A 15,929-nucleotide genomic window follows, 5' to 3' on the forward strand; every position below is an offset into this window, starting at 1 on the left:
AATCTAGCTGTATTAGGCATAGCGTCATGCAAAACAAAGTTCAGCAAAGAATTAAGGAGAGTGTAGAGATGAAACTGATTTCGAGCGCGTCTGTATACTACCGCAAGTAAGTGCCTTCCCCCACCCCTTTTTTTCTTCATTCAAGAGGGTCAGTAAAAGTGATGTTGTTGCTTTGAGTGATTCAGTCTCGAACATAAATAATTCTCGGCCCCAGCCAGTCGTCACCATCATCGCACTTGCTTGCCTTGAAGTCGCGCATAGTCCAGGATGCGTTCCTTCAATTACCTTTTCTTTATCGGAAATGTTGTGGCAGGCAGTTACTTGGCTATCATTGAGGGCAATGACGGCGAGAACAACTGTAGAGTGTGGTCTGAGAATACCCACGGCTGTACAGGCTACTCAGCAACCTTTGCTAAACTGAAAGGCAAAGATTGCTCGGGTGAGTATCCAATTTAAATCAAAGGCCCTCACGCTATTGTTAACACTGCTTAGGTTTCATTGGGGCCGGTTCCGACGATAAATCGGTGGAAGTTGATATATGTGGCACTGAAAATGGAGAGCAGGTTGCTTGGGTGACAGTCAACAAAAACGGCACAGTGTCTTTCCTCAACCGACAGGGAAACACGTCTAGTTGTATGCTAGAAAACGGTCTTAAGGCGCCCAGTGGGTGTACTGGTTCCTCTCAGACGACCACGCCGATCTCTGCAGGCAGCCAGCCCTCGTTCTCAACTGCAACCGGCACGTCCACTTCTGAAACAGCCCGTGCTGATCAATCTCCAACTCCGATATTCTCATCGACGCCTACAGACAGTCCATCTTTGGCTTCGATTTCAGCCGGTAAATCGGCTACTGGGACGCCCCGTGCTGATCAATCCCCAACTCCGATATTCTCGTCGACGCCTACAGACAGTCCATCTTTGGCTTCAATTTCAGCCGGTAAATCGGCTACTGGGACACCCCTCGCAGATCACTCTCCAACTCTCACGTCTACCCCAGTATGCAAATGCCCTTGCAAATCTGCAGCCGTCTGATGTAGATAGAACTACACTGCCCAGTGCGAGCCGCAGGCTAGTTAATTAGAGCTCATCAGGTTTAGTATAGGATAGTTCGAAATAGACTGCGACATCGCCCGTCCATGGGCACCTAGGAGGTGCCCAAGGCCCGTCCACGGTGGGCCTTGGGCTATTTGGATTTTCTAGTGCCCGTCCATAACGCCCAAGGCCCACGGGCATGCCCACGGCGGGCATGCCCACGATGCCCACCATTGCATAAAGTCACCCAAAATGGACGTATAACTCGCTGACTTTGCATAATAAATAACTGTTATTTACACCTGTTTTGCCAACTCCATGTAAAATGGCAGTTTTAATCTACAACATCTATAAATTTTACTGAAATATCTATGTATATGAGAAACTAGTATATATATGATACGAATTGGACTAAAATTTTAATCGAAATACATCATGTTGTGTGGTATTTTTATTAACTTATCAAATCATACTGTAACAGCTTGAAGATATATATTCAAGTCAGTGGTACATGCCTGGCATTTTCTATAAGTAAAATACTACTTATGGATTCTACTTTATCTCTCACTCTGGTATATTTCTTATAGGTAGATCGAAAGATAATTAGTATAATTCTTATTTTATAAGCTTATATCACTGAATTCTGTCAATTATATCACTCAAAGACTTATGTTATTATTCTAGGAGTTTTAAATCCTTCGATTGTAACTCAAGATGGGCGTTTAGGTATGTTCCCATGGGCGTGCCCACGGGCGTGCCCACGGGCATGCCCATGGACAAAGACACTTATAGCCAATCAGCTTATAATATATAGTGGGTCTACACTCAATTTACGATCTATCAGATCTATACAAAGCACCCCTTTTACTAGTAATCCTCGTTTCACACGGTCGCAAGTTACCTATTGTAAGTTCAGATCACTCACTCTCCTATAGTCGTTATATTATCCCTTACATCACATTAACCATGTCCCAACCTAGTGCCTATACCGCAGGGCCTTCTTCACTTCCTCCGAGCTCCCAACCAGACCTCTCCTACGTCGCCGATATATTTGATCCTAACCTTGATCCAAATATTGATCCCAGTCTCTTCAACAGCCAACAGACTTCTATCTCACTGATAGAGTCCGAGTTCACTCAACCGGCTATTCTTGATTGCTCTCTCAAACGCGTCGGCCCCGATCGGAGAAAGCAGTTTATCCTCTACGACGCGATGAACAACGCGTCCAAAGTAAAGTTTATCGAGTGGTGGCGTACCACAGTACGCGGCAGCAGTACTGAGACACAACAAAGGCTACGATGGGATGCAAAACACATATCAGATGTCTGGGAGAACTTCGACCAGGTAGCACATCATATTACAGGCGAACCTTTGGTCATGTGTCGGACGTGTGGGGTTACATTGCCTCATCCAAGTACAAAGCAAAGCGGCACCAATACACTCAAGCGGCATCTAGCCTCAGGCAAATGCCAAAAGGGTGGTAAAAGCAAGGCTACACAACAGTCGATTAAGGAGACCATGCAGCATATACCGGTAAGTCTTATATTATTATACCCTTCAAGATAACTAACATATTACATATTAGGCACTGGAGTTATCTTATAACTCAAAATTCTCGAATGATGAATGGGAAAGAGAGCAGATTGAATGTCTTACCAGTCTGAACCTCCCTTTCCGGATACTTGAGAGGAAGCAATTTGCTTCCTTGATTCGAATGGCACAAAAGGCTCCAGCTGAACCCACTTTACTCCATCCTCGCACTGCTCAACGCCGGCTCAAGAAATTGGTCGACGAGGAGCAACATTCAATTCTCGCTACCTTACCACAAGATGCGAAGCTCTCAATTGCCCTCGACTGCTGGACATCGCCTTTTCAGCAGGCATTCATGGCAATCACAGGGTACTTTATCGACCGAGACTGGAATTACCGTGAGCTCCTACTTGGTTTCGAACCACTTGATGGGGCGCATTCTGGTGTGAATCTAAGTGAAGTACTTATGGAGATCTTTAAGAAGCTTGATATTACTGATCGTGTGTTAGCGATTACATCAGATAACGCGTCAAATAACACAACTTTAGTACAGGCAGTTCAAGACTCTATTGACTCCCTTGAACTACCGAATAGCCCGGTGGTTGTTCGAATCCCTTGTCTTGCACATGTTATCCAGCTAAGCCTTCGCGAGCTACTTGGATCGGTGAAGGCCGATCCCCAGAACGATACCACAGATCGGAATGTTTCAGATGTCCAAGCCCAAGCCCAAGCTCGATCGCTCCGTGCTTCACAGAGTGAACAAGTCATTGTACAAACCCTTGTCAAGGTAAGTGTATCACTTTGTTTATCACTTAATATATCTAATAACTATCTAGATTCGAGGGCTTGCTGTGTTCATTAATGCAAGCCCCCAACGTCGCGATGATTTCTTCCGTCTCCAGACCAATGGAGCAAAACTTGCGCCTATCCAAGATGTCCGCACCCGCTGGAATTCTACCTTCTTGATGCTTCGTCGTGCGAAACGCCTCAGCAAGCCCTGCGATGAATACTGTGATAATATTGGGACTCAGAAATACAAACTCAGTAAGGCAGAATGGCGGCAGGTCGACTACCTCCTGTATATCACAGAGCCGTTCTATCGCTTTACCACAGTGCTTTCAAAGACCAAAGAGATAACAGTACATCATGTTTTTGGTATTTATAACGCCCTCTTTGAGCACTTCGAGGAATCGATTGCACGACTCACTCCGAAAACCATACCTTGGAAGAAGGCGATGCTACAAGCCCTCAATGCTGGGATGGCAAAGCTTACCTCTTACTACACAAAGACGAAAGAGATCCATGGTAGTCTCTACGCGATTGGAACAATTCTTGCACCCCAGCATAAGCTTCACTTCTTCTCAAGTAAGGCGTGGGGTACATCGGAGAACGACACAAACTGGAGTGATCAGTATAAGGAAACGCTTCGCCAGTTCATAGCTCCTTACGCCCAAAGACACACTCAGACACGGTCCCTACGAGAAGAGCAACCCCCTAAGCGTCACTCAGCCAGTACAAGTGACCTAGACGCCCTCCTTGACCTTCTGCCTCACATCCACTCTGATCCATCAACGTCGGAGCACGAACTTGCTAGATACCTTGAAAAGCGTACGTTATATTCACTGTTATTACGAGCAGGAATACTAATACCTATGATAGCAAGGAGAAAGGTCGATCCTTTACAATTCTGGAAGGAATATGAGAATGAATTCCCAATTCTTTCCAGTGTTGCTCGCGACATTCTCTCTATTCCTGCAACAGGCGCTGGAGTTGAACGTCTTTTCAATTCAGCACGGGATGTCTGCCACTACCGACGTGGGCGGCTGAGTGCGAAGACAGTCCAGGATATCATGATGTTCCGGTGTAAAACCCAGTTCGACATTGAAATAGAAGAACTACCCGATGAGGATACGTCCTTGGATTCAATGCAAGAAGCAGACGAACAGAGAGAGGCTGAGCTTACCACTGACATGCCTGAACCAATCAGCGATGGTGAGGATTCCGAGGATAATGATCCTGTTGGACTGATCGAGTATGAGTTTATAATGGAGAGTCAGCTTCCTCGTCCTTCTATAGTGCTAAGTACGCGGAAGCGACAGAGAAGTGAGCTAGTCGACAGCGAAGATGAGAGCAGTCCTCATCTCCCTCATTATGGAGATAAGGGTAGCACTCAAAAGCGCCCTGGTTTAAGAGAAGCAAGGAAGCGTGGCAAACCCAATGATGATCAATTTGTATCGTATTAGTGTGAATGTATGAATATAATGAATGCCTAAGTCATTATGCAAAGGCTTCCAAGGCTCATTTCTGACCCCGGTCAAAAAAGTGACAATGTGTCAAGTTGTTGTATAAAGGCTTCTAAAGCTCATTTCTGACCTCGGTCAGAAAATTGACAGTAGTATCAAGTCATTGTTATCAAGTCATTGTACATGTAATCGAATTACTCAAAAATACAGAGAAAAAATGCACAAATAATGCAGGTCACGAGGTCAAGAAATTCTGCTTACTAAAAAGGCCCATGGGCGCCCACGGTGTCCATGGACAATGGGCCCTAAGGGTAGGGCCCGTCCATGGGCGTATGGATAGTGCCCATCGCCCGCTTACATAAGGCCCGTGGGCACTGCCCACCCGCCCGTCCATGGGCGATGTCGCAGTCTAGTTCGAAATCAGGCTCACCACTTGCACACGGAGATTTTATTTCGAACCCTCCTTTGAAACCCACTATATCATTTAGAGTAAACCTACCCTTCCCCCTTTCTCTGTATTCCGATACGGTTGTAAATTATAACCTAAAAAGCTTAAGGCCCTCATCAAATATGTGGAGCAAGGGGAGACCTCGAGACCCATGACGACATCCCTGACAGCGTTCGCGAGCAACTTTACGCCGAGGAGAATCAACGATGTGAAAAAAAAAAAATAGAAAATCTCAGATAATTCTGCGATCGGCTCAATCTGTCCTCCAATCAATATTAACAATTTTCTCCCAGCTGGATCATCTCAACAGTCGATGCCTTCTCTTGTTGCTAACGAAGCTTCACGTGCTACCTCTGCCTGTTCTGAACCAATCATCGTTCACGGGCTACTTGATGTACAGGATGTGTGTGTGTGTGTGTGAAATCATTTACCCTGACCCCTCGCGAGTTGGATCCCAGGTCACGTGATGTATATAGATCTATAGGAGTGGCTGCCTATTAGGCAGACACTCCGCTAGGCAGCAGGGAGATGAGCTGCTGTAACTACAAATAGCTGGATCTCTTCATATAGATGAATTATCACACTTGTACCTCAATCCAGGTTCCAACTTCGCGAACGATATGCAGGATACGACTACAATATATATCCGTGTACGTACATGTAGAGTGTTCCACTTCCTGAAAACGAACTTAGAGCCTCGTCAAGGCCTGTCGTGGCCTAACTGCCATTCCCATTGTTGGGCTGCCCCGGTGGCGCGCGACTCCGAAACCGTCCTGCCTCGCGAGACGGTGTCTGGTCTACCTTTCTCACCTTGTTTTGAGCCTCCCAGCAGGCTCGACACACTATTAAACGCGCCTCCAACTTCTCTCCTTAGCTCTCTCCGCAGTTCCCTCAAGTTTGGGCAATCCACCAGCACATGGGTGACTGTTTCTTGTGCGCCGCATGCGCACTGGTCGTCGTCACTATAACCAACATTCTTGCGGTACCTGGATAACCAGTTGTGGCCCGTGCGCAGCTGCGTCAAGAGGTACGCGCGGTTTCTCGGCAGGTTCCCGTATAGCCTCCTAGTGTAGCTTGCTGGTAGGGTGTTATCGATCTTTCGTAAGTGACCACCTTTGGTAGATGATTTTCATTCTTGTTCCCACTGAGAGTAGATGTTCCGACGGATGAACGCCCTCTCTCTGGTGAGGAGCGGGCGGAAAGGATGGGTTTTGCCTGGGCTGGCGGCGTCCTTTGCTAATCGATCTGCAGCGTCGTTTCCAGGATTGTCACAGTGCCCCGGCACCCATTGAAGGCGGAGTGCGATTCCCGCCGCTAGAACCTCGGCGCCAGCCTGGAGGATTGCGTGAACGATGCGTTGTCCTGATCTGATTCTCGCGCTTTGAACCGCCTGCAGGGCGGACCGGCTGTCGCACAGGATCGTCGCTGTCAGTTGCCTGTCTGCTGTTCTCAAGTGTTGGTGGGCGACCTTGAACACTACACTGATCGCGTAGAAGATGCCTATAAGCTCCGCGACGTGGACAGACCAGCGGCTCATCGGTCCTACTTGGACCTGCTGCGCCTCGACTATCTCTTGGTTGTTGTCGAGTGCTACAGCGGCGGCGCCTAGGTGGTCCTGTTGACCAGAAGCGTCAGAGTAGACAACAACGTCGGATGTCGAGCGAGTGGTCTCGGCCTTATGTGCCGCTGTCTCGCGATCAGACCCGATCTCAATCTCAGCGAAGGAATCGAGACGCCACGGCGGTAGTGGTCGTGGATCGATGATTTCCAATTCGTTTAGCCTGTCGATATTCATGGTCTTCATCGCTTCCGCGAGCGGGAAGCGAGAGTACGAGCTGACATTATTCCTGCGTTTCTGGGCTCGTGAGAGCGCACTCCAGATGGGGTGATCCCGTGGTAGAGTGTGGAGGCTAGCGATGGTCCTCTGGGCTCGGTGGCGGAGACGCAGGTGGGTGGGGAGAACGTGTGCTTCCACTTCCAAGGTCGTCGTGGCCACTGTTCTGAATGCTGACAGGATCCGGATCAGCGAGGTCCTTTGTATGGTGTTCAGCTGTCGGAGATGTGTCTTGTCTCGCATGTCTTGGCTCCGCGTGTTTGACTTGAGCATGAGGAGACCGGAATTAAAATTATGATTTTTGCGATCGCCATAATGAACGAACGCCACTGCATTGGGTGAAATGGAATATTTCCGGGTTCAGTAAATCTTTCCATCCATATTTGATGAAGCCGACGAGGAGCGCGCCGTACATGTCACATTGAATATCTCGCAGCGGATCACTCAATGCTATTAGACCTTCCGATCGAGGTTTTTTTTTTTCGCGTCGTTTGCATACCCGCACTCGCCGTTCCCTCTCAGCCAGTGAGAGGGTCAGTAGCTGTGAAATTATACTTTCTCGTCTTGTAGTATCTAAATTTGGCATTTTAACATTGGAATTATGTGACAGAAATAGACGGATACGACAATGTATGGTAAATCTGACATATGTAAATTCTCTAACTAACTAAAATGACAAGATCCGCTCTTTTCCAATCTCGGCGGACATAGCTGATTAAGCAATGTATGTATTTTTGTATGGTACCGTTATCATGACGGTCCATTGATTTCCCGGTTTGTAAAGACCTGGTAATTTCAGCATGCATAAATGCATAGTACTTGACACACCCCCCCAGTTCTTGAAGCTATTCAAAGCTCTCAAGGACTGCCTTTCTTCCAACTGTTTCGCAGCTGCTTCGCAACCGCTTCGCAAATGATTCGCAAGTGATTCCAACTTACCTCACCTGTCTCCTCACTGATCTCGGCTCAAATCGTCGATTTATGCAGTTTCCGCAAAACAGCCTCTGTTCTCAGAGGTCATGTGACGAATCATGTGACCTACGTCCCTCATTCCAACCAACTCTCTGAAGTGTCCCTGCTTCTGCTTCGTCAGAGCTTTGGTGAGCCCATCTGCTGGCATCGCAGCAGTTGGTACCCAGTCCACATATACTCGACCTGCGCTAACTTCTTGCTTCATCCAGCATCGATTGATGTCAACATGCCGGAGCTTCGTATGCATCGCGGCCCCTTCCTTCGTCAATAAATCGACAGTTTGCTGGTTGTCACACATGATGGATAGTGGGTGATCTGGTTCGAAGCCTAGTGCATTAAGCACTCGTCGCCACCACTGTACGGTTTTTCCTGCCTCTGCTAAAGCTAGTAGTTCGGCCTCGGTAGTCGATGTGGTGACAGTCTTCTGCTTAGTGGCCTTCCAATCGATTGGGCCACCATATAACTTGCAGATATACCCTTCGGAGCTCTTTCGATCTTTATGGTCTCCGAACGACGCATCGCTTGCAAATTCAACCGATTTCGCCGCCATCGTCAGGGTCGTATCTCGATTTCTAGGTTGTTTGTTTGGTGTTCTGATGCTGTTTGGTGTTCTGATGCCGTATTCAATGGCCCAAAAGCGTGTCTCATAGAGATACTGTATGATGCGATCGACTGCATCTATATGCTTTGGTCCTGGATTTGTAAGGAATTCAGCCACTTTGGAGGTTGCTTTTGCAGCATCTACCCGGGTAATGGTGGTGGCATACTGCGCAGATCCAACCTTGGCCTGGAAACCATGAATCTGTTGCGGTGATGCCACCCCATCATAGGGTACTAGAGGCTCAATGCTCAGTGGGGACCCTATTTTTCTCTCTGTGACGAGATTGTATTTGTGTGCCATGCTCTCGATGTAGCTATCTTGGCATAACCAGAGCTTCTTCTGCTCTCTATCACGTATAATACGTATATTCAAGAACCAGCTTGCATCCAGTTCTCGAAGCTCCCATTGCTTCTTTAGATTTTGATCTAGTAAAGCGGCTTCTTTAGCCTGTTTGGGGTGATTGACGATGATGATATCGTCCACGTAGAAAAAGACAATAATGCCTTTGGTTGTAAAGATGCATGGATCTTCTTCCACTGGGGTAAGGCCTAGTTTTACTAGCACCTTTGTAGCTTCTTGCTGCCAAAGCCTTGGTGACATGCGCAATCCGTAGAGGGCTCTATGCAGGAGCCAGCACTGATTTAGTGCTTCGAAGCCTGGTGGACACTTGGTATAAACCTCGCTTTCTAGCATTGAATTCAGGAATGCGGTAACCACATCTCTCTGAATCATATCTAGATCAAAGGCGGCAACTAGTGCGAATACTGCTCTCGCTGTTTTGACAGCTAGTGTAGCAGCTCTCTTTTCTTCAGTTGACATCCACTGTAGATCTCCTCTCACGCAGATTCTTGCTTTGAACTTCTCGAGCATACCATCTGCATCAAATTTGTATGTAAATACCCACTTCAATGGCAAGATCTGGGTGCTCTTTTTGTTCGGTAATGCAACCTGAGAGAAGGTCTCTTTAGCCTTTAAGGTCTCAATTTCAAACTCCGCAGCTGCCTTCAATTGCGTGGCAAAGGGATGGATTTTTAGCCGCTTCCAGTTCTCTGGTGGTGGAGGCATCTGATCTCTATGCAGTCTGTTTTGCATATTGAGCTTCTTCGTAATACCTGTTGTAAAGGCATATAGAAGGCTTGGTGGCTCGGCTAGCTGTTTCTCGTCTAGCGATAGATATGCAGTGTAGTCTGGATCTGCCTTTGGCTTCCGTATTCTGGGGCCTGAGATGATGTTAGATTCATCAATTGACGCAGAGATCTCTCTAGTAGGCCGATCTTCTGGCTCTGGAGTAGGCGTATACTGCATCTCTTGTTGCAATTGACGCTCTATCTCTGCTTCATCTTCATCATATTGATCTCCCTCTCCCCCTTCAGCTTCGATCGACTGTATGACATTGATCGGATCTGGCGAAGATAGCGAGGTAGGAGATCTCTCATGTGGCGTACTCTCAATCGTAGCAATCGACGATAGTGCTCTTTGTGGTGAGGCTCTCTGTGGTGACATAGGGAAGCTCCCAGGGATCTGTTCTTGATCCCTTACCTCTATCATTGAGATATGTTCTACCACTGAAGCAGGGCCTGCCATTGAAGCCGGTGTTAAAGGTAAAACAGGTGTTTCCTTTAAAGGGGGGACCCTTGGTGTCTCCTCCCTACTATCTAGAGTTTGAGCTTGCTCCACAACTCTAGATTCCTGGATTTCTTCATTTACCGCCTCTGGTGCAGTACCTTGTTCTCGGTTTTCGACGTCATCATTGAGAGTTATGCGAGCAATTGACATCGGCATACGCATCTCTATGCTCAATTCTGACTGCGCTTCTTCCATTGAGAGCACTTGGGGCCAGTTCTTAGCGCTTAGTCCATTTGTCATAGTACTAATTGCATCTTCTTCTTGCGGTAAAGGCTTCGTTTTAGAGTACTGTCTCGATTCATCGAATACAGCATCTCTTACAACTTCAACTCTGCCTATGCCTGCTCGCCCTTTGTATGGAAACCAGATCTTGTATAGGCTCTTTGAAACATAGCCTACAAGATAGCCGATCTCTGCTCTCGGAGCCATCTTGTTAGATTGTACTCTCTTCAGAAGCCTTGAGTACGTTAAGCACCCATATAGCCTCATATTCGACAGGTTGACAATTTGATCTTTTAAGCCATCTGGAGCCGCATAGCGCATCAATTCCTTCCATGGTATGATCCACTTACCATCCATCTTTGTAGGGGTACGATTCATCATATATGCAGATGCATACATCGTCTCTGGCCATAGATTGTGGGGTAGGTTCGTACCATTGAGCAATGCTCTGCCGTTCCTTACTATCATGCCTCCAGATCTCTCTGCTGGTCCATTCATCTCTGGCAAGCCAGGTGGTGCATGCTCAATGGTACACCCTTCGTCTTCAATCATAGATTCAACCTCATTGCCGGCGCTTCTCTCATTATCATAATGAAATACCCTGATCTCGATTTTCAACCAGTTTCGGATCAATGCTAAGAATTTACGAACTGCCATCTGACACTCGCTCTTCTTTATATGGGTAAATACGAAGTGACACCTTATTCCATCGAGATAGAAGTGCGTCATCCATATATGACCGTTGTAGGCAGGCTGGTTTTGTACTAGATCGAAGTGTACTCTCCCTAATATACCATATGCCTGGCCTATCTTCCGGCGAGAGATTTGCCTAGGTGCATCTGCCAATTGACAAGCTTCACATACCTGCATTTCTTTGCCTGGGTTGCTTGCAATAGTGATTCCTTCAGTCATCTCTGCCAGTTTGACAATTCGCGCCTTGCCAATGTGGCCTAATCGACGATGCCAGAGCTCAATTGAAGCCTCAGATTTTGGCTCCTGATTGGATTTCTTAGTGGCAAACGTCATTTCAGGCTTCAAATCTGATGCCTTTTGGGTTATAAAACCCCTTGTCTGGGTGAGCCATGATAGCTTCTGATCGTGGTAGATCTTATAGATCTGACGATGGCCATCAATTGTCTCAATGCAGTTTGCTCTGAGATTCATTAATAGGCCCCCCTTCATCATCAATCCATGAGATATCAGATTACTATGGAAGTTTGGCGAGTACCTAGTTTGAAATAGGTTCATCTTAACGGCGCTTCCAGTGGTAGGGTTTACACCATAGATGACCACAGTGCCTATACCGGCCACCTTCGTCTCTGTATCTCCCACTTTGACGTTGCTCTGTACGCTTTTAAAGGTGCTAAACAAGCTCCGATTGTTGCATACGTGGATTTGAGCACCTGTATCAACTACCCATCTGTCTTCTGTAGGTGTAGTTGTGGCTTCAAAATCCTTGATTTTTGTTGACATAACGGTGTCAATTTTGACTGCGTTGGTTGTCAAGAAGCCAAAGGCTTCATCGTCGAGGGTTGTATTCGCTTGCTCTTTAGCAAGGGTCCCCCTTGGCCTTCTGCATATGCAGCTCGCTTCTTGTCGACAATTGCCTTCCATCTAGGATTAGCCTTCATGGCCTTCTCCCACTTCTGTTTCAATGCCGGTGAGGGCTGGTAATTAGCAGGCCTTCTATCTTCATAGATTTCCCAGCAGGCCCAAGGCATATGAACTCTCGATTTTACCCTGTCACATGGACATGGCCTTCTTTCTAGGCCATCATTCCTTGCCTCTATAGGCTTTGCTTCTTCATTGCCTTGCCATGTCGAGAAAGCAGCCTTTGAGATGCCTCTTTGCGCAGCCGGCCTGCCATGGGTAATCTTCCAGTGGGCTTTGTACCGAGTCATGATTTCGAAGAAAGGGATGTCCTGATTATCCTGTACTCTGAGAGCCCATGTTTCATAGAATCCAGGCGACATTATAGAGATTGCTTCAAGGAATTGATTCGTGGCATCCTCTGCTTCTGGCATCCTTGCCTTCTTACACGATTGGTAAAGCGATTCCCAGTTTAGAAGCCATTTCTCGATATCGGTGTTCCGATCTAGGCCTCTATCTAGGTTCCGCCACTGTTGACGGAGCTTAGTTTTGTATGTAGGATCGCTCTCTGGTGCAAATCGTTTGTGGAGATTGAGCATCAGCTCCAAAGGTGATGGTATATCAATGATAAAGGGCTGGTAGGGAGTATCAACTGACTGCCTAATTGCCACCGCCACTAGATCTAATGCCTGTAGTTTCGACTGATAGGCTCTGTTCTCTGCATCCCAATCTGCTTTTAGGGATAGCCTCACATTGAACCAGTGTTCTGGGTATTCTTTTATGGCATCTTTGACAGAGATGATCTCTTCAGGTGGTTCCAATTTAGGACGTTCTTCCTCCTTAAGAGACGGATTGCATTGATCCCATACTTTATATGCAACTGCAATTGCTTTAATATATGAGAGCCATGCATCCCATGATTCTGTATCCTTCAAAATGACGCGGGAGGAGGCCGCGGAGAGGCTTAACATGATATTCATTATTGTCGATTTTCGTCGATGAATCTGATCTTCTTCGAAGGAGATAGGGGTGCTTCGACGATTCAGGGGTTGACCGTTGTCAAAACCACTGTGAATCGGCGACAGCTAGGTAAAAGATGGTCTATATGTTGTAGACAGATCTTAATTGGAACGAAGCCGGGCTCATAACTGACAGAAATAGACGGATACGACAATGTATGGTAAATCTGACATATGTAAATTCTCTAACTAACTAAAATGACAAGATCCGCTCTTTTCCAATCTCGGCGGACATAGCTGATTAAGCAATGTATGTATTTTTGTATGGTACCGTTATCATGACGGTCCATTGATTTCCCGGTTTGTAAAGACCTGGTAATTTCAGCATGCATAAATGCATAGTACTTGACATTATGTTCTTCCTGATTGACCGGTTCCGGCCAGCTGTCAGAATAATTGGTCAAAGATGAAGAGAATTGATGCACCATCTTTAGACGGACGTTAAGAGAAATTTTAAAGAGGTAGAATTTTAAATGAAAACAGACTGGGAAACAGAAAGAATATAGAAAGGTTCTTGCACGTTCAGCCCTTCCGCATCTAATACGTAGCCAAATTTGGCAGGTCTCGCATCATAGGCTAGATCACGCCTCGATAGCGAGAGTTTTCGCAGCATCCTACTAGACTGGGCGCATCGTGGCGGTGACGATACAAATTGCCCATGGGAGCACAGACTATATGGCTATTTCATCTAAAGTACACAGTAAACTTTCACGTGATACTCCTTACAGTACATTTCGGTAATTCTGAAACGCTAGAGCAACTAGAGCCTAGCGCGTTTCGAATAGGGTTCGAGAAAAAATCAAAGAGAGTAAAGTGGTGAAACTGATTTCGATCCATCCTGTAGCCGTGGGATCCATCCTGTATTCCAAAGCAGAAACAATCTCTATAAGCGGGGTGATGAAACTGATTTCGATCCTCCCTGTACCTCGTCACGTCGATCATTTCGGAGTCATTCAAACCCGCTGTACACATCGACGAGCCAAGGGAATCGAGATACACGGTACACCCTGGGAGGCACTCATCCTGTAGAACGCGATCTTCGATATAAAACTGTTGTGGTTGTGTACCGAGCGGGAGCTAACCCCGGACCGATGTCGGACCCACCCCCGGGAGGGCCCGAGCTCCCTCCCACAAACACCCAAGAAACCCACGCCAGCTTCTCAGTTGAAGACTTCCAGCCTCGAGTATCGATCGACACAGGCCAAATCATAGGGAAAAGAACGAGAAATGGCGAAGCTTATACACCCACCGAGGGCACAGGCCGGATTACCACCAGAGAGGTGTGGAAGCTCATCGACAACCTCAAGGATATCATCCGTCGCCAAACCACGCTCATCGAATCCACCAAAGCCGACCTAGAGGAGGTCAAGCACGACCAGAACGTCCTCCGAGAACAGAATGACAAGCTTCACGAAGAAGTCAGGGCGCTGAGAGCACAAATCGAAGCCAGCCCACAACCAAACCCGCCTAGAACATGGGCAGCGATAGCAGCCAGCGGTACCAGTGACCCGCATCCATGCCTCCAACGACCCGAAAAGGACCAGAACTGCGTCCGCATTAGCACGCAGAGATCATTGGTGGACCCGAGAGACAATGAGAATAGCGAAGGGAATTCTTTCGGGCGATACCTCTCTACCGACTCTGCTAACACCTATATCCGTTCAGCGCTTTTAAGCGCACCTTCGGCTCAAGATGCCCAAGTGGCCGGCATTGGCACCACTAAAACGGGATACTTAATTAAATGCCATCTCTACCACGACAACTACGGGTCAGACCACCGCGCCACGTACTCGGAATGGAATCTCCAAGCTCGATTTAAACTCGTCACCAAGGCAAGGAAAGCGTTCGACCGGGCGGAATGGAACAAGATCGGCGAGGAGGTGTTGCGGCAAATCGGCCCGTGGAAGGAAATCAAAACACGACCAGCACTAGACGGCATGGTGCAGAAACTCATAGAAGCAACAACCGCAGCCGTAAATCGGTATACACCTGATGTACGCCCGACACCATATTCCAAGCGATGGTTTACCCCGGACCTCAAGGTTCAACAAACCAAGGCCAACCAGCTCCGCCGAAAATGGCAGGAATCCTGTGCCCAACTTGGACGAGAAGCGCACGAGTGCTTCTGCTCCTTTCGTCTCCAACCAAGGTGTACACAAAGTCGCGGTTATTAGCCAGCCAAGAGACGACATCTGATAGTTGCTTAGGGTTGACTTCAAAATTGTTTGTGTTGACATCCGGCGGGCTGAGATATATTTGCCATATATTTCGTGGAAATAAAGAGGCCCAGGCCTGAGTTGGAAGCACTTGGTTTGTTTCGTTGTTGGTGCTTGACTCGGTTGGAGGATCGACATGATACTGGAGGGAATAACGAAGTAGGGCGGCCACCATAAGCAACCACAAGACAATCAATAGCCCGACTTTTAGCACATGCTTCTGAAGCCTCGAAAACCGGAAAATGCTTTCAAGGCGCACCACAAAAGATCGGAATAATGAGGGGAATCGTTCTAGCCGCTCCTTGAACATCTTGCCGAATCGCTGCAGAATGAGTGTCATGGAGAGCAAGGTCGAAAGATGTGTCAAAGATCACATACAGGTTTGTTGCGGCTTTTATCTATATTTGCAGACTGGGCCTTCCGCAGAATTTGGTATACCTGCGCTTCGCGGGAGACTTCTTTCCACAGCCCCGATGTGGTTCCTTTTCCAATAACAGTGTAGCCATATTCAACACAAGCAAGTTCAAACGGAGTATGCCCCGCAACCGCCAAGAGGTGTGCATCGGTCAATGTTTTCGTCCAGTTGCGCATTAAGTA

The 15,929-nt window shown here is 47.3% G+C and overlaps 3 protein-coding genes across 3 annotated transcripts; 2 read left to right on the top strand and 1 right to left on the bottom strand.

The window, feature by feature from the left end:
• Window positions 1-267: 267 nt before the first annotated feature.
• Window positions 268-1,031, top strand: N7487_004365 (uncharacterized protein; the record flags this gene model as incomplete). The annotated part of the gene is made up of 2 exons (XM_056872112.1): window positions 268-439; window positions 493-1,031. 2 exons carry the CDS (start codon window positions 268-270, stop codon window positions 1,029-1,031), a joined length of 711 nt encoding a protein of 236 aa, XP_056729832.1.
• Window positions 1,032-6,381: 5,350 nt separating this feature from the next.
• Window positions 6,382-7,329, bottom strand: N7487_004366 (ribonuclease H family protein; the record flags this gene model as incomplete). The annotated part of the gene is made up of 1 exon (XM_056872113.1): window positions 6,382-7,329. The coding sequence occupies one exon, from the start codon at window positions 7,327-7,329 to the stop codon at window positions 6,382-6,384; it is 948 nt and encodes a 315-aa protein (XP_056729833.1).
• A 6,878-nt stretch (window positions 7,330-14,207) lies between these two features.
• N7487_004367 (uncharacterized protein) lies at window positions 14,208-15,290 on the top strand (the record flags this gene model as incomplete). The annotated part of the gene is made up of 1 exon (XM_056872114.1): window positions 14,208-15,290. One exon carries the CDS (start codon window positions 14,208-14,210, stop codon window positions 15,288-15,290), a length of 1,083 nt encoding a protein of 360 aa, XP_056729834.1.
• Window positions 15,291-15,929: the final 639 nt, after the last annotated feature.

This window comes from Penicillium crustosum (genome assembly GCF_028827405.1).
Source record: "Penicillium crustosum strain IBT 35664 chromosome Unknown utg000002l_segment0_segment0, whole genome shotgun sequence".
Taxonomy (NCBI): Eukaryota; Fungi; Ascomycota; class Eurotiomycetes; order Eurotiales; family Aspergillaceae; genus Penicillium; species Penicillium crustosum.